The sequence below is a fragment of the Ceratotherium simum genome, chromosome 7, assembly GCF_057802395.1.
Source record: "Ceratotherium simum simum isolate JZ-2026a chromosome 7, ASM5780239v1, whole genome shotgun sequence".
Taxonomy (NCBI): Eukaryota; Metazoa; Chordata; class Mammalia; order Perissodactyla; family Rhinocerotidae; genus Ceratotherium; species Ceratotherium simum.
In genome coordinates, this window is record NC_141906.1 from 68,946,583 (window position 1) to 68,970,325 (window position 23,743).

The 23,743-nt window shown below is 39.9% G+C and overlaps 1 protein-coding gene across 7 annotated transcripts in view; it reads left to right on the plus strand.

Moving 5' to 3' along the window:
• Positions 1 to 23,743, plus strand: part of KMT2A (lysine methyltransferase 2A) — an 82,851-nt gene that overhangs the window by 12,023 nt on the left and 47,085 nt on the right. For 5 of the 7 annotated variants that reach the window (XM_087433776.1, XM_087433778.1, XM_087433777.1 and 2 more), the window contains 4 exons: positions 13,939 to 14,008; positions 16,694 to 19,347; positions 20,879 to 21,056; positions 22,210 to 22,444. In XM_087433776.1, coding sequence (XP_087289902.1) covers positions 13,939 to 14,008; positions 16,694 to 19,347; positions 20,879 to 21,056; positions 22,210 to 22,444 — 3,137 coding nt within the window. The remainder of the gene's footprint in view (positions 1 to 13,938; positions 14,009 to 16,693; positions 19,348 to 20,878; positions 21,057 to 22,209; positions 22,445 to 23,743) is intronic. The other 2 variants (XM_087433782.1, XM_087433783.1) reach the window with 2 other exon arrangements.

Sequence of the window (23,743 nt, forward strand, 5' to 3'; positions counted from 1 at the left end):
GTTTTTCAAGATATTAAGAACATGAAACTTCCCAACTCATATATTGAACATTAATTCCTAAAAAATATTAGGTCAAAATTGGGTTGGCCGACTCTGTAGCTTTGTTGTGTTGTCCAGGGGAATGTTCACTTTTGTCATCTAACTTCACATTGCTCCTTCAGAAAACTGACTACGGAGAGATAACCCTGTTTACCTTCAGAGGGAAGGAAGTTGTGAATTCCTTACTGTTATTCTAGTTGCCTTTGGTCATTCAACAGCCCATCTTCCCAGAAGGAAAGATGCAACCTGACTTTTATACCAAGATAAGAACAAAAAGCTGGAAGAAAAAAATTGAAGTTTTATAGTAGAAACTTACAGTTGAATGAGCATACAGCTCAAAATGAAGTTTACTTAAAGTTGGTATATGGGGGACCAAAACCTCTTATAATAAAAAGAACCATCTCTGAAAACAATGTTGGTGTTTGCTTAATTTTTCCAGCCTATTCAGTTGGATATGGTCAGTTTGTGGTACTTTCCTATTAAACAGAGAAGAATAAACCCTGTGATTGTCATGATTAACTTAATTTCTATAGTATATCAGTTAAGTGGGCTTATTTCTTCTGCTCGGCAAGCAGATAAACCAGGTCAGACCTGGAACTTAGGAGTCTGGAACTGTACGTTCCTTGATTTATGCTTGTTTTGTTCTGTTTTTTAAGATCCTGCAAAGTAATTTGGGGCATTGCCAAGAATCTGTATAGCTACTATCTTATCTAGTGAGTTCATTTTGCTGTTTTTTTTTTCTTTTTTTTAAAGACAGATGAGATACTTTATGACTGTCTCTTTTTCTGAAGCAGGATGGGTGGAGTTCACCTGTCTCATCTGCTTAGCTGTTTTGAGCATCTTTGCTTCTTGCTCTTGTTGACATGGAGTGAGGATGAGGGGGTACTATTTCTTTTCTAGTTACAAACTAAGTAGCATTTGTATCTCTTAGGTGACAGTTGCTAGGTAGAATTGAATTAAATATTTGAAAACTGGATTTCATTCTTGTGTGGGTGAAAATTTTACCAGCTATTTTATTGAAGAACAGTGTATTGTTGTCTTTGAACTCTTTAATCCTAGGTGACTTTGTGGGTTAACATTTCTCAATATCAGGCAGCGATCGTATCTAAAACAGTTTAAATCTCTTCCTATCTGTTATGCATTCAAACAACCACTGTTCTCTTTGATGCACCAATAACCAGAGAGAATCTGGCCTTGGCCCTGCCCCTGCCAGTCTGTTGACAAGAGACTGTGATGTTAGTTAAATAACTGCGTACATTTCTAGACTAGTTGAATTTCAGAAACCATCTTGGCTCAAGAAGTTTGTCTCTTGATGTCTGTATTTGACTATGTTTGTGTATATTATACTTTTCCCTTCTTATAGATTCAACAGCATTATTGTTATATTCTACTTTTTGGAAATGATTTACAGGTATCACTATATTTTCTTCTATTAAAAATGATGAAAAAGTACTTGCAAAGGGGCTCATCTTCCCCCTAAATGACATCATAAATATAGCACTCTACAAAGTAAGAAATGGAGAGAGATTGGAAAATCTGATTGATTTTTCAAAAAACATCTTTCATGTACCAGGCAGATGACCAAGTGTTGGGGCATTAGCATTGAACAAGTCTCTTCCCTTATGGAACTTACTGTCTAATTTCTTTTTACTGAGCTCAGCTTAAAATATAGCATGAATATAAGTACTAAAATTATACTTTGCAAAATACTTTGGAAATTGGTAATTTGAAGGTTGAAGCTCTCAAAACTAATATTAACAGAATTGTTCTTGAGAGCAATTCAAGTAATATTCTTCATTTATTGATTTACTGATTCTTGAGAGTCATTTCTACCAAATGTCATATATGAATCAAGATATTTTAAATATTCTCAAGGTATTTAATAGCTTTTCTCTTCCTGTTAAAAGGGAACTTAAGTACTACCACATCCTCTGTCACCTTCTACATTTGCAGAAGTACCACTTTCCACTTGTACTCTGGATTCCGTCCCCTCTCATCTACTCAGGGCTGTTCCTGCAGTTATCCACTCTCTCTCCTGCGTCGGCAGTTTCTTTCTCACAACTGGATTGGGCTCATCAACATATAAAACTGTCAAACTCTTAATATAATCCTTCTTTTAAAAAACCCTTGACCCCACATCCTCCTCCAGCTACTACCCAATTCTCTGCTGCCTTTTGCAACAAAAGTCCTTGAAAGTGCTCTAATTGCTGTCTCCACTTTCTCACCTCTCGTCCCCTCCTCAGCCACTGCAGTTGGGCTTTTATCCCCAGGACTTCTGAAACAGCTCTTATCAAAGTCCTCAAGGACCTCTCCCTTACTAGATTGAATAGATAATTCTCAGTCTTCATCCTCTTAAACCTTTGGGCAGCTTTTGAACCAGCTGACTACTCCCTTCTTGCAACACTTTTTTCTTGAATTCCTTAACACTATGCTCACTTGCTTTGTTCTTAACTCATTGGTTATTAATTTTCAGTATTCTGTATAGCTTCCCTCCTTTGCTTAACTCTCCTGAATGTTGGAGTCGCTACCTTCTACACTCTTCCTAGGTGATCTCAACAGGCCTCATTTCCAACGACTACTAAATCTTTGTCTCTAACCCTGACTACTCCTTGGAGTCCCAGACTTGTATAACCAACTGGCCTATTTGACACTTCCATTGGGATAATAATAGTAAGAGTGGTTAGCATTTATTGAGTGTTTATTGTGGGCCAGGCAGTATTCTGAATACTTCACATGTATTATCTCATCTAATCTTACTGACTACCCTCTGAGGTAGCCACTGCTATTCCCAGGCAAGGAAACAGGTATGCATTGAAGCAGCTGGTTGTCTCATAGGTGTCTTACACTTACCATGTCCAAAGAATCCTAATTTTCTTCTTTCTCCTTGTTCTGAATGACTCTGCCATTTACCTAGTTGTTCAGGTCTAAAATTTAAGAGTTATCCTTGATTTCTCTCTTTTATTCATATTCCAAATAACTCATCAGCAAATTCTATCCTCACCTCCAAAATACCTTAAATCCAGCTTCCTCTCATCAATTCTACCACCAAACCCCCAGACTTACCCATTACAGTCTTTTGATTGGACTACTCGGTCATCTCCTCGCTTGTGTTCTTATCTCCTTAAAGTTTGTTCTTCACACAGCAACTGTGTACTCCAAGTGTAAATCAATCAAATCTTATTTCCTGACAGGTCTTTAAACCTGTCATGCCCCCCCGCCCCCGGCCTGCTTTCCCCCACTGCTGGAATAAATCCAGATTGCTTACTACGGCCAACAAAGCCACACCTGATCTGGCCTCTGGTCAGGTCTGCTTCTCTAGCACCATCTCTGCTTGTTCTCATTCATTCTGCTACAGAGCCATGCTGGCCTTTTCGTCTGTCATTCAGGCCGTGCTTGTTGCTGTCTGTGGACCTTTGCACTTAGTATCAAGCTAGAATACTACTCCACCTAGATCTTTATAGATGTCTGTCTTTTTCTCATCATTTATGTCTAAACCAGGGTTCAGCAAGTTTTTTCTGCAAAGGCGCAGATGGTCTGTGTTGTAACAACTCCACTCTGCTGGTGCAGCAAAAGCAGCCACAGACAGTACATAACCGAATGAGCATGGCTGTGTTCCAATAAACTTTAGTTATGGACACTGAAATTTGAATTTCATATAATTTTCATGTACACGAAATAGTCTTCTTTTGATTTTTTTCAACCATTTAAAAATGTTGACAACCATTCTTAGCTCATGGACTGAACAAAAACAGGTGGCAGGCCACATTTGGCCTGCGGCCCGTAGTTTGCCAATCCTTGGTAAACCATCACCTGAGAGAAGCCTTTCCTGACCGACCACCCTAGTGGAAGTGAAAATAGCCCCCATAGCTGACCCCCATCAATCCTTATTGCCCTCGTTTCTTTATTAATTTGTTATATGTTTATTTTCTGTCTCCACTAGATTGTAGCTTCTTGGGGCAGGAATTTTGTCAGTTCTTCACCTACGTATCTTCAGAGACTAAAACAGTGCCTGGCAATACTTAGTAAATACTTGCTGGGTGATTGAATGCCAGTCACGTTGAATTATGGCTATAGACTGCTATCTGGTCTCTCTTCATTCGGTCTCTTTCCTACTCTAATTCTATTTGTGTGTATATATTTATACTGTTTCCAGAATAAACTTCAAACACAGTTACGCCTTTTCTACATTTGAGAACCAGTGGTAGCCCCCTGCTGTTTACTGTATCAGCTTTGACCATGGCATCCCAGAATTAACAAGGTTCTGATACTTCATTTGTCTTTTATCTTGGTCCTGCTGTGGCTACCCCTTTCCAACCAAATCAGTTTTTACCAATCCTTGTGTCTCATTTTCCACTTCTCCCCATTATGCTCCCCTCCCATTTACTCTTTTTTTTTTTTTTTTAAAGATTTTATTTATTTATTTTTCCCCCCAAAGCCCCAGTAGATAGTTGTGTGTCATAGCTGCACATCCTTCTAGTTGCTGTATGTGGGACGCAGCCTCAGCATGGCCGGAGAAGCGGTGCGTCGGTACGCGCCCGGGATCCGAACCCGGGTCGCCAGCAGTGGAGCGCGCTCACTTAACCACTAAGCCACGGGGCCGGCCCCCCTCCCATTTACTCTTAATCAGCCATTGTCCGTGATTTATTTCCTTCAGAGCTGTGTTCTTAAAACTTTTGTAGGTTGTGAGCCTCTTTGAGAGTCTGAAGAAATCTGTTGTGTCTCTCACCTGACGGATGCCCATATAAACAGAGCTTTCCCTGTGATTTCAGAGAAATTTCTTTTTTTTTTTTTTTTTTAAGATTTTATTTATTTTATTTTTTCCCCACAAAGCCCCAGTGGATAGTTGTGTGTCGCAGCTGCACATCCTTCTAGTTGTTGTATGTGGGACTCGGCCTCAGGATGAACGGAGAAGTGGTGCCTCGATGCGCACCCGGGATCCGAACCCGGGCCACCAGCATCGCAGCGCACGCACTTAACCACCAAGCCACAGGGCCGGCCCCAGAGAAATTTCTAAGCTTACTCCTACCTATAAACTTTTCAATAATTAAATCCACGTTGAGCTCCTTTCCTGATGGAAGAACATTCCCCTCCATTGTGCTTTGTATTCACTCCCTCCCAGCGCTGACCCCTCCGCCCTCCCGTCCCTTATCCACTTATTACTGCTTTGCTTTTGAGGATTTTCAATCTCTTCTTCCCTTCTGCTGTGTTCCCCTTTGGCATATAAACATACTCCACTCAACAAATAATCCCCCCAAGCTGGTCTTTCCCTACCTGGGCCCTAACTCTCCTTTCCCATATAACCGAGTTTTTTCAAGAGGGTAGTCTATACTCGTTTCCATTTTGTCACTTTGTACTCACACCTCAACCCACTGCAGTTTGGCTTCTCCTTCCTCTAACATTGCATTGAAATTGGCCTTGGTAATGTCACAGGTGGCCTCCCAGTTTTGATATCCCGCTGTACAAGTTTCAGTCCTTACCCAACTTGACCGTCCCTTGATATGTATTCTTCCGTTGACTGTTTTGTACTTACCACGCATGATCTTCCTCCTTGGCCATTCCATCTCCTCTCCTTTCTTGGCTTCTCTTTCCTCTGTACGTGGTTAAGTGTAGGTATTCCTCATGGATCTGCCGCTGGCCCTCCTGTTCTCTCAGTAGTCTCTCCCTGGGTGATTGCATGTACATGTATGGTTTGAGCATTCATATATTCATTGAATCAGATGTGTTTTCTCCACATCATTATAGCTTACTACTTGGATAGACATTTCAAATGCAAATGTCTGAAGTGATCTCCCTTCCCACTCCTATAAACCTCTCTTCCTTCCTGTATTCCCAATCTTGGTAAATATCACCATAAAGGTAATCAACTGAAGCCAGACGCCTGCAAGTCTTTATTGATTCTTTCCATTCCCTTAACCCTTTGTATCAGACCCTTGTCCGTTTTGCCTCTGTCTGTGGACTCTGCCCTTTCCCTCAATCCCCAGTGCCAATGTAGTCATTTTGTAACTGTTCTTCCTGCCTCTGGTTTTAAAGGCAATCTCGACTTCCCTACTGCTGTCATGGCGATCTTCTGAAAATATAAATCTAATCATGTTTCTCTCCTGCCTGAAAGTATCACTGATGAGCTATAGCCTTCAGGATGAGGCCCACACATCCGTGAAGATAAACTTCAAACACATGAAGGCATTTGAGACCTTTCATGATCTGCCTCTGCCTTTTTGTCCCCTCATGTCCTATGCCCCTTTCTCTTTTCAGCTAGGGCCTAGGCCATACTGAACTGTTTGTCATTTCACTCCATGCCATGCTCTTTTGTACCTCTGTGCCTTTGTATGTGTTATTCTCTCTGCCTGCACTATCTCCCCCCCAACCCTGATTTATCACCCTTCAAAAGTTAAATTACATTTTCATCCTTTCTGCAGTGACTTTGCTGACCCTTTCTCCTTTACTGGGTTAGTCGCCTTTCTGCTCTGCTTCCGTGTTCATTCCTCTAACGGGTGTATTCCTCTAGCATAGCAGGCAACACTCTGTATTCCATTAATTTAATCACCCATTCTTGACAGACTAGCAAGTCCTTGAAGGCAGAAGCTGTCTTTTATCTCTGTCTTCATTCCTTAACCCAGAAATGGGCTCGCATATATTTGAATGAATGAATGAATAAATGAATTGGTTTAGTCTGCCCTACCAGCCTGAGGACATTCTCCCTATGCATTCTTTTTTTTTTTTTTTTTTTTAGTGTGTTTTGTGTGTGTGAGGAAGATCAGCCCTGAGCTAACATCCATGCCAATCCTCCTCTTTTTGCTGAGGAAGACTGGCCCTGAGCTAACATCTGTGCCCATCTTCCTCCACTTTATATGGGACGCCGCCACAGCATGGCTTGAACAAGTGGCTTGTCGGTGCGTGCCCGGGATCCGAACCCGGGCCACCAGCGGTGGAGCGCACGCACTTAACCACTACGCCACAGGGCTGGCCCCTCCCTATGCATTCTTTTATTTATTTATTCTCCCCCCAAAGCCCCAGTAGATAGTTGTATGTCATAGCTGCACATCCTTCTAGTTGCTGTATGTGGGACGCGGCCTCAGCATGGCCGGAGAAGTGGTGCATCGGTGCGCGCCCTGGTCCGAACCCGGGCCGCCAGCAGCGGAGCGCGAGCACCCAACCGCTAAGCCACGGGGCCGGCCCTCCCTATGCATTCTTAAAAGGAAGAATTATATTGTCTAATTCTTTGGAGTCTAGCAGTATTTTCTACTACAGTGCTATTGCCACAGTAGGTACTTAATGTTTTTAAAGTTATTGTATTGCATTTCCTTTATTTTCATTATACAAACATTTATTGAATGCCAAATGTGTGCCAGATACTAGGAACACAAAAATGAATACGTAAACTGTCTCTATCCTCAAAGAGTGAACACTCTAGAGAAGGAGACAAATATGTAAACACATTTTTTTATCCCTTATGCTAATTAAATACTAGTAATTATGTGGGCATGTCTTTATTTTTTTTTTTTTTATTTTTTTATTTTTCCCCCAAAGCCCCAGTAGATAGTTGTATGTCATAACTGCACGTTCTTCTAGTTGCTGTATGTGGGACGCGGCCTCAGCATGGCCGGAGAAGCGGTGCGTCGGTGCGCGCCCGGGATCAAACCCCGGGCCGCCAGTAGCCGCCAGTAGCGGAGCGCGCGCACTTAACCGCTAAGCCATGGGGCCGACCCCTATGTGCATGTCTTTAAAATGCAACATCAAGACCTTAGTATTTTAGACCTTGTAGCAGTAGACACAAAGGGAAATGTGCTAGCAGAAGTGATAGCTAACTGGAATAAATTCCCAAAGGAGAAGTGTTACTCTTTTTTACCTAAAGCTGCTGAGATGGTCAATATGCCTCCTCGATGTTTCTTCATCTTCTTTAGTTGTTCTTAGTAATTTTCTTTGTTCTCCTGTGGCCTCCTCATATGATAGAACCATATTTGATGATACCAAAAGTTAAAAGCCTTCAAAACAAACAATTTCAAACAATTAGAGTATTGGGGTGATTTTGATACTGTCTGTGGTTATTGATGTTATTTTCAATTGATAAATCAATAAAGCTTTGTAGTTTAAGAAATTTGATTTTTCAGACTCTTAAGACTAAACATTTTGGAGATAGAAGAATGCTAAGAAATGGTTGCTGAAGGGCATGTATGCTAAGAAATGGTTGCTGAAGGGCATGTTTGAGATACCTACCACTGAATCCAGTGCTCTGAAGTGCTGAGGAGTTTCTTGCTAGGAAAGAAAGGAGAGAGGCCAGCCTGGTGGCATAGTGGTTAAGTTCAGGTGCTCCGCTTTGGCAGCCTGGGGTTTGTGGATTTAGATCCGGGGCATGAACCTATACACTGCTCATTAAGCCATGCTATGGCAGCGTCCCACATACAAAATAGAGGAAGATTGGCACAGATGTTAGCTCAGGGACAATCTTCCTCAAGCAAAAAGAGGAAGATTGGCAACAGATGTGAGCTCAGGGCCAATCTTCCTCACCCCCAAAAAAAAAAAATTATAAAAAAAAAATTAAAAGAAAGAAGGATGTGAGCAGAGTCATCCTAGTCCTTGTTCATCTGCAGCCTGAACTGGCCGAACTTGTTTAGAAGAGTTTTCAAAGTAGTTTTGGAACCTCCACCTTAGCTTGGGAGGTGAAGAACTCCATGCGAGTGATTTTTGCTCTGACTATAGTGAATTGGGAAGAATTTAAGGGAGGAACTAAAGTCTGTATTTTAGTTAGGGGAAGGGAGGAAAAGGCATTGAGGTCCATCAGTTGAAAGTTTATCAGATCATTGGTATTACTAGGAACTGTGTCCCATCTAATCACTGCAGATGATTTAGGTCTCGATTATCTAAACTCTCTGATTTCTAATGCTGGAGTGGTGCCTAGTTACAGTACTGAGGAACGGAGATAGACATTGCCATCCTTTGGAAGAATTTTGAAATTTGTTGAATACTTCTCCATGAACCAAATACTAATATAAGAGGAAGAATGAACTATTCCAAGATTCAAGCAAATTTTTTATTCCAGAATATGAAATATATGGTATTTGATCCTTCACTGACATTTTAATGCGACTTTGGGTTTTGAAAGGAAAGCTGAAATTGTGCACCTGCTTGTCTGCCTTAGATACTTCTTGGGAGCAGGAATCATGTCCTACTCTTCTTTGCTTCTGGAACAGATAGCATATACATGGCAAGCATATAAATGGTTTTTGAATGAATGAATAAGTAAAAGAAATAGTGCTTGGTTTGAAAAGTTGTCCTAGTAGTACATAATTCCTTGAAACACAGAATTTCATGTATTTTTCTGAAGTGTCTTCATCATTATATTTTATATGTAAATATTATTATCTGTAGTACTTATTTTGGATTCACTTAGGGTCTCTTGTGGAAAAAATATGCCTGTTGCTTCATCACTTACAAATATAACCAGCGACTAAAGAATTAAAATTCTGCTATTAAAATAAAAATCCTCAAATGTTAAAATATTTATGAGTAAAGTAGAATTTGCTAGTAAAGGTATGCTTGGAAATTCTCAAATAACTGGTTACCCTAGAGTTAAGGGTAAGGGTAATAAAGAAATTCTACACACTTATTATTATTACAATTAGATTTCACTTAGGAAGTGACATTACATAGCTTCATTGCTTCTTTTTTTTTTTTTGTCTAAAGCCCCAGTAGATAGTTGTATGTCATAGTTGCACATCCTTCTAGTTGCTGTATGTGGGACATGGCCTCAGCATGGCCGGACAAGCGGTGCGTCGGTTCACGCCTGGGATCCGAACCCAGGCCGCCAGTAGCGGAGTGCGCGCACTTAACCGCTAAGCCACAGGGCCGCCCGCTTCATTGCATTCTTAATCACTGGAAGCTAAACATGATTTAACGGTATTTTAAAGTGCTCAACTTGACAAGGATATTTTTCTATCTTTGGAGGTAAGAAAGTGTTAAAATCTTGGTGATCTAGTCTCCAAAGACATCATGGTCCGGAAGGAATAGGTTTGATGGCTCTTGTTTGTACTCTGTCTTGGAATGCTGTGCTCATTGGAGACAGCCATAGTGAAAGGAAAAGTATGTGTAATGAATGGCTCTTTGGGCCCAGTTCCCAGGAATACTTGGTCACGTGTGGCGTGGTGTCTCCTGTAACCTCTCTCCCCAGGGCTGTCCAGGCTTATGATGCCACAGTGCCAAACATGGATTTAATTGCAGCTCCTTTTGTAGTCTTTTTTTGGACATTTTGCCATAGCCTTTTGATTTCTAGACAAGTCTAAATCCTTGGGAAGCCAGCACTGTTTACTGCATCTTCCAGGAACCCCACTTGTTCAAACGGGGTGATGGGAGCCAGATGAGAGGCAGGAAGGACTTCAATTGCAGCACCCTCTTGGAGCAGTTCTTTCCCAGTGCTTTCTCGACTTGGCTTTCCTTAGAATTTTTTAGAGCCCTTACATGGAATCAGAAGTTCAGAGTTAGAAGCTGAGTTCTTTAACATAACAATGATGGCTTTTGTTTTTGGCTAAACTGTCTGGATTATTTAAACAACAGATACTTATTTTTTTAAGCACGCTTCAAGAAGTCAACCTGTTTTTCAAGTGAAAAGAAGTTCTTGGGTGGAAGTATGGTCTTTTTTGACTACTCGTTCTTTTCTTATTCCAACTACAAGACCATAAGGAAAGAATTAATGCTTTCTGTCATTTTGGAAACGTTAAACATTGGCAGAGTTAGTTAAATTACAGCCTGACAGCTCAGTAGTACTCTGTTTTGGAGCACACTGTAATTAGGATTATATAGTTACATTTTGTGAAAGTTTGAAATATAGAAGAGTGACTTGCTAAGGTTGTTGATGATGAACATAGCAATGTGGATCTCTTGTATTTCTTTTGAAGATTAATAATCTTTCATTACCTCGCCTGTTGGTTATTGTATGTATAGTTGCTAGAACTATCTCTCATTGCAGGATTTGAAGCATAAAATTCATGTTTTGAGCAATGTAGTCCCCTGGTAAGTGTTGGGAAATCCCCAGAAGTCTTTGTGAAATACATAGATTAGCAGGTTGTTCCATGAGGATAATGCAGGAAAAGAATGAATGAAATCAGAAAATTTAAGGATCTGAAAATGGGCAGCATATTACTTTAACAGTAGCTGAAAGAATAGCCGATATTGTATTGTAGATGATTTATTTGATTCCTTTAAATATTTATTTATAGTTTTAAATTATAACTACTATGGTAGGAAGTTCTTTGTAACTAACTGTGTGATGTTGGGCAAGTCATTTGGCCCCCCAAAGCTTCAGTTTCTAAAACCACATCAATAATAAGAACTACAATATGGATGTTGCCTTATAGTTTTCTGAGTAATTTTACATAAATTACAAAATTTACATGTATTATTTCATTTACTTCTAAAACACTCCCATAAATAAAGAAATTGAGATATAAAAATAGTGACTTATCAAATACCACATACCCTGCAAGTGCTAGAACTGACACCTCAAACAAGTCCTTCACTCTCCTCAGTGGTGTCACATGCCAACAAGTGAGTGGATTGGACTGATCCCCTCTAAAATTCTAAGACACTGTAGTTTTTTTGTCTTTTGATTTTTTTACAGCATTTGAGGCAGTGTACCATGGCCTATTTTAAAGATTTTATTTTTTTTTTTTTTTAAAGATTTTATTTATTTTACTTTTTCCCCCCAAAGCCCCAGTGGATAGCCGCATGTCGTAGCTGCACATCCTTCCAGTCGCTGCATGTGGGACTCGGCCTCAGGATGAACGGAGAAGTGGTGCCTCGATGCGCACCCGGGATCCGAACCCGGGCCACCAGCATCGCAGCGCGCGCACTTCACCACCAAGCCACAGGGCCGGCCCTGGCCTATTTTATTTGTCTGCTTTTTTCTCAAAGTTCATTTTAGGATTACTATTTTAAATATCTTTTTTCTCCCCAAAAGTACATTTGAAAAATTAACAATGTGGAATTTCCATTATTGTGATAAGAGTTTTGGATCAATTGGGTGCTTTTTGGAATGTTGTAGCTTACAAGTGTAAACCCTGAAAATCATTCCAGAAATTTATTTAGGGTTAAGCCCCACATGTCTAAGGTTGTCCTAAGTTGTTTTAAGATTAAGAGATAGATTTTTTTCTTATTCACAAATGATGTTAATTATAAGAATTTACTTTAAATTTTATTTAATGATGAAAGAAGAGACTGTGTAAAAAGTACTCTAGTATGTATGCCTTAAATTTAGGTTTAACACATTCTTAGAATTATAATACTTTTCCAACAAATCTCTTTGAAGAGAATAATTGCAGTTATTTTCTTAAATAAATACTTTAATAATTGTAGCAATCGCAGAGCAAAACTCATTTTTTGATTCTAATAAGAATTGTCTCTCAGTTGCCTAGTATGCAAAGTCTTGGCCTCAAATGTTTTGCTCCTCAAGAGCGTTTAAATTTAAGAGCTGAACCTGCTAATTTGTCTAAAAGGTTGCATGTGTATTTTCATATATTCCTGGTTAATAAGTGGTTAAACAGATTAGCACTAGCACCTGACTCTAGCTTTAAACTAACTGGGGAAACAACTCTTCGGAAAATCCACAGATGTTGTGCACATGCACGTGGTCTTTGCTCTTGAGAGGAAAATTTGTGGGGCTTTAATTGTTGGAACTTAGTTTGGGGCTTATCAGTATAAATTGGAGGTTCAGGAAAAATCTGTGTTTCATTCCTTATTTTGTTCTCATTTTATATGGATTTTGTTTCTGAAATTTGAAATTCTGTCTCTCTCATCTCTCTTTGGAAAGAACTCATAGTCTCTGAATCAGTGAATTTCTGTTAATCAGTTTGTCTAAGTAGACCATCTTTCTTTTTTTTTTTTTTTTTTTTAAAGATTTTATTTATTTTATTTTTTCCCCCCAAAGCCCCAGTGGATAGTTGTGTGTCGTAGCTGCACATCCTTCTAGTTGCTGCATGTGGGACTCGGCCTCAGGATGAACGGAGAAGTGGTGCCTCGATGCGCACCCGGGATCCAAACCCGGGCCGCCAGCATCGCAGCGCGCGCACTTAACCACCAAGCCACAGGGCCGGCCCTAGACCATCTTTCTTGAGAACTTGTCCAAAATAGGTTAAATCCTTAGTATATTTTTCAAAGGGCAGGTTAAAAGTTAGAGGTAAGGAGAAGTTTTTGCTTTTTGCCTTTTCCAAGTATAAACTGAAAATAAGATGCTTCCTTAAGTTATTCTTGAATGTGTTTCACCCTATATGTGGTCAATTCATGATGGCTTTCACAAATGCTGCTGCCCACCATTAAGTCTCTCATCACAGGGCATTTTACAATGATGCCATACAATGCATGTTGAGAACCTTTGGATCTCAAATGTACAGACATCACATCTAACTGTCAATTCCTGAGTTAAGGAACTGACGATTATGGCAATTTCAGTCTCTATTAATATTTAGTAGTCAAGAGATTATGATGTTGTTTATGTCATTCCTTATGTGTCTGTAGACTTAACTACTTGTTGAAAAGATGTGTTTGTTTTATTGGGGCTGTATATTTCTGCCATTGTACTGACTTGCTTATTTGAATTAAAGTCGTTCTTTAATTGTTTTGGGCTGTATCTATAGTTTGAAATTTAGGACTATCCCCTGTGTACTATGCACCAAAGATGACATTTCAATGCATTGTTCAATTACTACACAGCTCCTATTTGTCTGTAATGAAGCTGAATGACTGGGTCCATTTATTTCAATATTAGTTATTTTATGTATCTGTATGAATGATAATGATTAATGTATAGAGGCTAATTTTCCAAATTCATTTGTGTCTCCTCTGGGCATTTCTATGGGACATGTTCACATACATTCTTGTTTCTGATTTTAAAATAATTTTCCTTTGTTGTAGGATGAGCAGTTCTTAGGTTTTGGCTCAGATGAAGAAGTCAGAGTACGAAGTCCCACAAGGTCTCCTTCAGGTATGGCCAATTAAGTGCATGATGCCTTTGAGTTTTGTTTAAGACACTGTGGCTTCCCTTGCCTTCTTTGCATGTAAAAGATGGTCTTAATACTTGGGTTTTTTTGTGTGCATCCTTCACTTTTCCCTCACACTAAGTAGGAAATGGCTTATGTACTAGACCTCTTTACAGGACTCTTCTCTGTCAGGGCTCTTTTTGTTTATTCTTTATTATGCTTCTCTATGGGAACCTCTTGAGGAGTAGGGGTTAGATTTCCATGGAATGATTGGAAAACCTGGTGGGCAAATTGAAGGTAACCTACTAAGAGCATCCTCAGATTTATGTTTTTGAATTATATGATAGTACATATGGCTTTGAGGATAACTTGGCCATGGTTTTTTACATATGAAATTTGGTCTACTGTTGTCAAAGAACTAAAAACAAAATATGGCACTGTATGAAACTATTTTACCTGATCCTTGAAAGGCTGTATTAAAATAAAGAAAATAAAAATGATATGGGGTGTTTCCATTTATAAGCAGTATTTGTCGTCATTCTCACCAAGAAAATATCTGGAATGTCTTGAAATTCTAGACTTACAGCAGTCTCCTGAGAGATGATCCTCAGTGGAAATAACATTTAATGGCTTGCAGAATTCTGTTCAATATAGGAGAGGGCTGTAAATCTTTTGATGAAAAAAACATTCCCTATCTGTGCTGCCATTCTGACTTCTTGTATGGTTTTCTTTGATTTTCTGTGGATAGACAATCTAGTTAAATATGATGTTGTTAGCTGTGTTTTTGCTCTTTGACATTGACTTAGTCTGTGATGTTTGTTAGCATTTGGGTTTCATTTAAGTCATCATATTAGTTATATAGTAATCTAATTCAAACACCCAAGTTGACAGTTTTTCCTTTCTCAAATGATGGTGGTATTGCCATTCTAGTTGGGAGGACTAAGCCAGCAGTATCCCAGTGTCTGTGCCTTTAGAGAAGAACAATGTTCTCATTAGGACGTGATGAAATCTTAAAGCTTCATATTAGAAAGTGATTTTAGAGGTCTGGTCTAACCTTTCATTTATAGATGACAAAATGAGGCCCAGAAAATACATGATGAGCAGTTCCTTATAACTGATTTGTGAATTCTTTGAATGTGTTATGGATTATGGAAGTCAGCAGCAGAGCTGGACTCTTCTCTGTTCTGCTTTTTCTACTTGTCCACCAAAAGTTTCTTTTAAAAGTTGGATAGAAGAGGTTTTCAGAATTAATAAAGTCTTAATGAGTGGCCAGGTTCAAGTCTACCATTGATGATAAGGAATCTTGTGATGTACTTTTGGGTAGGAATTTATTTTGTTAATTCACATCCTTTCTTGATGGTTTCCTCTTAAGTTTTTTTCTTGACTGTCAGTCTATCCTGAATATTGTCCTTTTTTTTTTTTTTTAAACCATCTAGATAGGCTTCATTATTTAAGAAATAAAACATAGTTTCTCTGCTGTCTCCTAGTCCATTACTTTTGTTGTAATTAGTATATATTGAGAATGGAATTGTGAATTCTTAATCTATTAAGGGAAATCTGAAGTTAATTGGTGAGGAAAGCATTTATATTTAGAAAGCTCAACAATAAGACCTTTGTTGGTTTCTGTTCTGTTAGAAAGTTGGTTCCATAGTCTAAAATTAAAATGTTCATTGTAATGGCATAAATCTCTTTTGGTGCCAGTTAGGGGATGTTTTAGTCTCAGAAGAATGTTGAGTCATATAAAACGTTGAAAAATCATGAGGGAAGAGAAGATATGATAGACTAGGCAACTCTTAATACATTTAGAAAAAATAGGTTTATACAGAGAATTTTAGAAAATAGCCTTGTTTTCTTAAGTCTCTTGATAAGTAACAGATTGAGCTGATTTATAAATTAGAAAATTCCTTTTATTTAGAATAGAAGAAATCAGATTTAATAAATTGTTGATTTGCTCTTGACATCAATAAAGGTTAAATCTTTTTTGTAACTTTGGACTAACTACTTCAAGAACCTGCAGGTAGGGGAATAGATTAATGGACACATCATCATGTCCTTTCACTGAGTATTTCACTGAGTTCAGTGATCTTATTCTATTCTGATGTCTCATGAATGAATATTTTTCTATTCAGGAAAACTTTTTTAGTTTACTTTGGGAAAACAGATTGAAATTATAGGAAGCTGAGTTGCACAGGAGCCTTTTCCTATAGAAGCTGGTATGTTATTGATTGGAGAGCACCTTGTTCAAATTTATTAAAGCCAAAATTCTGCATTGAAAAGATGGGATGACTCACTTATAGCTAACACTCAAATGTTAACCTTGGTGGCTAGGATATGGAAAAGGTAGTACAGATTTTTTTTTTAACGTATTTTTTTGAAAAAGCTTTGCTCGCCTAAAGTTGTAGGAAAATCAGTTTTGTATATTAACTGCTCAGTTGAAAACCTCTTATTATTATCTTAGTTTTTCTATCAAAAAAGTAGTTAAATGTTCTTTTAGGTGGAATGTTATTTATTTGATTTCTTGAGGCAAGTTTTTGGTGAAAAGAAATTAAGCACAATTAAGATGTTTTATTGACTCCTTAGACCCAAGTAGAGCAGTACAAAATGGCTTGTGCTAAATTATATTCAGCTTAGTTAAGACCTGAACTACAAAGCTAAATATATGCTCTTCATTGTTTAATTTTTATACGCAGTTAAAACTAGTCCTCGAAAACCTCGCGGGAGACCTAGAAGTGGCTCTGACCGAAATCCAGCTATCCTCTCAGATCCATCTGTGTTTTCCCCTCTAAGTAAATCAGAGACCAAATCCGGAGATAAGATCAAGAAGAAAGATTCTAAAAGCATAGAAAAGAAGAGAGGAAGACCTCCCACCTTCCCTGGAGTAAAAATCAAAATAACACATGGAAAGGACATTTCAGAGTTACCAAAGGGAAACAAAGAAGATAGCCTGAAAAAAATTAAACGGACACCGTCTGCTACATTTCAGCAAGCCACAAAGATTAAAAAATTAAGAGCAGGTAAACTCTCTCCTCTCAAGTCTAAGTTTAAGACAGGGAAGCTTCAAATAGGAAGGAAGGGGGTACAGATTGTACGACGGCGAGGAAGGCCTCCATCAACAGAAAGGATAAAGACCCCTTCAGGTCTCCTCATTAACTCTGAACTGGAAAAGCCCCAGAAGGTCCGGAAAGACAAGGAAGGAACACCTCCACTCACAAAAGAAGATAAGACAGTAGTCAGACAAAGCCCTCGAAGGATTAAGCCGGTTAGGATTATTCCTTCTTCTAAAAGGACAGATGCAACAATTGCTAAGCAGCTCTTGCAGAGGGCAAAAAAGGGGGCGCAAAAGAAAATTGAAAAAGCAGCAGCTCAGCTGCAAGGAAGAAAGGTGAAGACACAGGTCAAAAACATTCGACAGTTCATCATGCCTGTGGTCAGTGCCATCTCCTCACGGATCATTAAAACCCCTCGGCGGTTTATAGAGGATGAGGATTATGACCCTCCAATTAAAATTGCCCGACTAGAGTCTACACCAAATAGTAGATTCAGTGCCACGTCCTGTGGATCTTCTGAAAAATCAAGTGCAGCTTCTCAGCACTCCTCTCAAATGTCTTCAGACTCCTCCCGCTCTAGTAGCCCCAGTGTTGATACCTCCACAGACTCTCAGGCCTCTGAGGAAATTCAGGTCCTTCCTGAAGAGCGGAGCGATACCCCCGAAGTTCATACTCCACTGCCTATTGCCCAGTCCCCAGAAAATGATAGTAATGATAGGAGAAGCAGAAGGTATTCCGTGTCAGAGAGAAGTTTTGGATCTAGAACAACAAAAAAATTATCAACTCTACAAAGTGCCCCCCAGCAGCAGACCTCTTCCTCTCCTCCTCCCCCTCTGCTTACTCCACCCCCACCGTTGCAGCCAGCCTCCAGTATCTCTGACCGCACACCTTGGCTTATGCCTCCAACAATCCCTTTAGCATCACCATTTTTGCCTGCTTCTGCTGCTCCCATGCAAGGGAAACGAAAATCTATTTTGCGAGAACCAACGTTTAGGTGGACTTCTTTAAAGCATTCTAGGTCAGAGCCACAATACTTTTCCTCAGCAAAGTATGCCAAAGAAGGTCTTATTCGCAAACCAATATTTGATAATTTCCGACCCCCTCCGCTAACTCCTGAGGATGTTGGCTTCGCGTCTGGTTTTTCTGCATCTGGTACTGCTGCTTCAGCCCGATTGTTTTCACCACTCCATTCTGGAACAAGGTTTGATATGCACAAAAGGAGCCCCCTTCTGAGAGCTCCAAGATTTACTCCAAGTGAGGCTCACTCTAGAATATTTGAGTCTGTAACCTTGCCTAGTAATCGAACTTCTGCTGGAACATCTTCTTCAGGAGTATCTAACAGAAAAAGGAAAAGAAAAGTGTTTAGCCCTATTCGATCTGAACCAAGATCTCCTTCTCACTCCATGAGGACAAGAAGTGGAAGGCTTAGTACTTCTGAGCTATCACCTCTCACCCCGCCATCTTCTGTCTCTTCCTCGTTAAGCATGTCTGTTAGTCCTCTTGCCACTAGTGCCTTAAACCCAACTTTTACTTTTCCTTCTCATTCCCTGACTCAGTCTGGGGAATCTGCAGAGAAAAACCAGAGACCAAGGAAGCAGACTAGTGCTCCAGCAGAGCCATTTTCATCCAGTAGTCCTACTCCTCTCTTCCCCTGGTTTACCCCAGGCTCTCAGACTGAACGAGGGAGAAATAAAGACAAGGCCCCTGAGGAGCTGTCCAAAGATCGAGATACTGACAAGAGCGTGGAGAAGGACAAGAGTAGAGAGAGAGACCGGGAGAGAGAAAAAGAGAATAAGCGGGAGTCAAGGAAAGAGAAAAGGAAAAAGGGATCAGAAATTCAGAGTAGTTCTGCTTTGTATCCTGTGGGTAGGGTTTCCAAAGAGAAGGTTGTTGGTGAAGATGTTGCCACCTCATCTTCTACCAAAAAAGCAACAGGGCGGAAGAAGTCTTCATCCCTTGATTCTGGGACTGATATTGCTTCTGTGACTCTTGGGGATACAGCAGCTGTCAAAACCAAAATACTTATAAAGAAAGGGAGAGGAAATCTGGAAAAAACCAACTTGGACCTCGGCCCAACTGCCCCATCCCTGGAGAAGGAGAAAGCCCTCTGCCTTTCCACTCCTTCATCTAGCACTGTTAAACATTCCACTTCCTCCATAGGCTCCATGTTGGCTCAGGCAGACAAGCTTCCAATGACAGACAAGAGGGTTGCCAGCCTCCTAAAAAAGGCCAAAGCCCAGCTCTGCAAGATTGAGAAGAGTAAGAGTCTTAAACAAACTGACCAGCCCAAAGCACAGGTACTCTTTTCCATCTTGCCTGTTAAAATCGAGCCCCTTCTGTGAGCAAGTTTTAGGCTAAGTGTTTTCGATTACGTCTAGTTACGGGATCAGGAAAAGGGTAGAGGAGGTGGTGGCGTTTGCAATGGTCCTTTAAGGACTGGTAGGATTTTGATAGGTAGAAAATGATAGGGGAGCACATTCTAAGTAGAGAGAATAGTGTGGGTAGAGATGGAAAAATATAAAACATATTTGAGGAATGGCAGATAGCTGGACTGGTACACGTAGGAAAGTGATGAACTAAGACTGAAAGGTAGGTTGTGGCGATGTTACAGAGATGCTGAGTTGTTTGTACTCAGTGGGTTTGGTGTAATGGAATCTGTGACTTAATTTTGAAGGTGCATTTTTGTAGTCAAATTGTTTTACTATAGAAAACCTGGTGGGGGTGGGGGTGGGGCGATGGGGTGGGTGGGTGCAGATTCTCTTCCTCCGAGTAGTGAGTGATCACTCACTAAAAGAGCAATAGATAATAGGTGTTTGCAGAATACAAATGAGAAGCACTTAGCCTTAAGTTGTGGGACAGAAAAGCTGTAGAATTCATTTAGTTAAATGATGACAAACAGATTTTTCAAAGAACAGCATTGTTTTACAAAGTGAGCTAGGCTTTCTGAGAAAACCTGCTGATCTTTAGGTTATTTTTACAAATTGTCATGTAGTAGGTGCATATTTATGCCAACATATCAGCTTAGGTTAAAATGATGACAAACTTAGGTTTTTAATGTTATTCAACCTAGGGCCATATTTACATTTAGTATTCTGCCAGTTGAGAGTTCTAGCAGGAATGTGATGGGACTTATTTCTGACACCGTTTTGGATGTTTTTTGGTTAGCCTCCTGGTGACAGAAGCAGTGTCTCTTTAAAATGTGAGACATTTCTGTTTGGAGCCATGGTCTTTTATACTTCCATTTATAGGTTATTTCCCCCTACTTTTCTGTTGGTCAGGGAAATATAAGAAATAGTCTCAGTAGATAAGCCCTATTTACACCAGACCGAACTTTTTTATTTTAGTGAGGAAGATGGGCCCTGAGCTAATCTTCCTCTATTTTGTATGTGGGATGCCACCACAGCATGGCTTGATAAGTGGTGTGTCAATCAGCGCCCGGGGTCTGAACCTGTGAACCCCAGGCTGCCCAAGTGGAGCATGTGAACTTAACCACTATGCAAGCGGGACGGCCCACCAGAGTGAAGTTTTTGATAATATAGACTAGCAGCTTGAATTTTGAGCTGAATTTTAAAGAAATAGTATAATTGGGAATAGAAGTTTAGTTGATTTCTGTTTTTTTGATTAGCCTTTTTTTTTCTTGCTACCAATTTTAGGATACAGAAGTAGTTGATTCCTGTTTGTTGGTATGGCTTATCAGCTGGGAATAACTAGAGTTGTCTATGTTGATTCTAAATTATAATGAGTTAATCAACTATGCTTTGGCTTTATTTATCATATTTTCAACATGTATAGTTGTTATTGTTTGTTTTTGGCTTGCCTCATATTCAGGGTCAAGAAAGTGATTCATCGGAGACCTCTGTGCGAGGACCCCGGATTAAACATGTCTGCAGAAGAGCTGCTGTTGCCCTTGGCCGAAAACGAGCTGTGTTTCCTGATGACATGCCCACCCTGAGTGCCTTACCATGGGAAGAACGAGAAAAAATTTTGTCTTCCATGGGGAATGATGGTAGGTCAGGGATGTCAACCTTGAAGTTGAGCAGACATTTGATGTGTTTGCTGGTTATTCTGGGGATTCCCAGTAGGCTCTTTGTAGCATTATGTGTTAGTCTGGGTCCTCCAAAAAACAGGTGGCAAGGGGGAATTAAATGTGCAAGGATTTTTTTTTTTTTTTGTGAGGAAGATCAGCCTTGTGCTAACATCCACCAATCCTCCTCTTTTTTTTTTTTTTTTCCTGAGGAAGACTGGCCCTGGGCTAACATCCATGCCCATCTTCCTCCACTTTATATGGGACGCCGCCACAGCATAGCTTGCCAAACAGTGTGTCAGTGCATGCCTGGGATCCAAACCAGTGAACCCCGGGCTGCCACAGTGGAGCACGCACACTTAACCACTTGTTAATCCTGTGCAAGGATTTTATTACCAGAAATGCCTGAGAGAGAAAATGGGGAGGGAGCCAGGGAAGGCTGGGAGAGCTGTCAGACTGCCCTGCAGGTCTGATCCCAGTGAAGGAAGAGAGAGAAGGAAGGTTGGGTGGAATCTTCCTAGACAACCATGCAGTGTAAGAAAGTTTGGCAAGTCTGTCGGGCAGTCCTTGAGCAAAAGCTGACTATCAGAGGAGTCTGGTGTCTCCCAGGAACAGGCCTACCCTGTTATCCCTGCCATGCTCCATCACCATCTGGGAGCAACCCCATGGTGTGTGTGGCCTCTGTGTATACTGGATTTCAGGGTGCAGCTGCGGCCCTTGGGCAGTTGTGCCTGCTGTGGTTGGAGGTCTGTGAGGCACATTCTCATGGTTATCATATAATTCTTAAATGTGGGGTAACTGCTCCTATAAAATTTAGAGGTTCAGAGAATGTTCAGAAGCATTCAATTCATATTCTTGACTTTAGGTTAGACTGTGTTTTGTTTTCAGTGTTTGGATTTCTGCTTTCATCAAGCTGCAAGTTATAGGCATTTTTAAACATTTAAATAATTTTGTAAAACAAGCTCTGAGTTCTGCATATGAATATTTTTATTATAATGTATTTCATTTTTGGAGTCCCAATTAAAGTGAGATTTGAACATATGTAATAATATAAATGGATTTTGAGAATTTCCCCCTCTACTCTCGAGAAGGAATTAGATACTCCCTCAGAACTGATGACACGTTTCTTTAACAGACAAGTCATCAATTGCTGGCTCAGAAGATGCTGAACCTCTCGCTCCGCCCATCAAACCAATTAAACCTGTCACCAGAAACAAGGCGCCTCAGGAGCCTCCAGTCAAGAAAGGACGGCGGTCAAGGCGGTGTGGGCAGTGTCCCGGCTGCCAGGTGCCTGAGGACTGTGGCGTTTGTACTAATTGCTTAGACAAGCCCAAGTTTGGTGGCCGCAATATAAAGAAGCAGTGCTGCAAGTGAGTGGGTGTTTTACTCTGAGGGGTTGATCCCTCAGCCATGAAGCTTGCTTATTTATCCCTGGTCTGTTGCAGAGATGCATCAGAAGACTGAACGTGGTTGTATTGAGTCTCTTTGACTTGCAAGATTAGTTGCAGAGTTGGATTTTGTGATGTGGCTAGGTTTGGGTTGTACTTAAATAAGAAACACTCTGGGGCAATGCTGTCTCATAGAATGTTCTGCAATGGTGGAAATGTTCTGTGTCTGTTCAGTATGTTCAGTATGGTGGCCATTAGCCAGACATGGCTGTTGAGCACTTGAAATGTGGTTAGTGTGACTGAATAGAATAGAAATGGAATATAACAGAAATAGTGTGAATAGAATGAAATTTATTTCATTTAATGTTAATTAATTTAAATTTAAATAGCCATATGTGCCTAGTGGCTACCATATCTGTGCAGCTCTGGAGGGTTTCTATTAAAAACTGACAAATTGAGGTATAATATTTTTTAGATCAACTGAAATTATCTTTATGGTATTCAAGAAATATTGGTGATATCTTGTAAGTCTCTTTGTTCTCTCTCAGTATTTTCATGCATATGGAATTTTTTGATACAGAAGTTTTGATTACTCTACCTTTTCTCCCTTTTTTCAGTCGGTTTGTGGGTGTACTTTCTACCCTCAGGGATAATTTGTTTGAAATGGATCAAGAGAATCGCACAAACAGAAACTTTGGTGATTGAGCATCTCATAAAGTGCCTGGTGCAAGGAATAGATATTATCGATAGATGTTTGCTGAATGAATGAGTATCACGAAAGTGATTTATATAAAACATAATTGGGAGAAATACTGCATTATATACTTCAGGGGAGACAGATTCTAGGAGACAATAAGTAGTTCTGTGCTTTGGTTTAGTCTGGCCTTGAGCAAGAATCTTGTCTCAGTCCCATTAGTGAAAAGAAGTGAGACAATTCACAGATCAGCAAAAAAATGTGCTTGATGGCAACATAAAATTGCACTAAATTTAGGGGTTGAAATGGATTCCGTTCAATTTTAGACTTTAAATCAAGTTTGAGTTTCATTAAATTGAGGGGTGAAATATATATCAAAGCCCTGAGATAGACCTATAGCATTATAGTGGCAGACAAAAGACTTGTTGGGTAGTTTTAGTCCATTTTGTATTCAGATTATCATATGAATATTAATCTCATAAGAGAGCAGAACTGATTTGACTACAGGAAATATCGACTGATGATTTTGTGTGTGGTGCTAGTTAGTACTGGGTCACAAGAAATTTGAGTCCCATTTTAAAAATAAT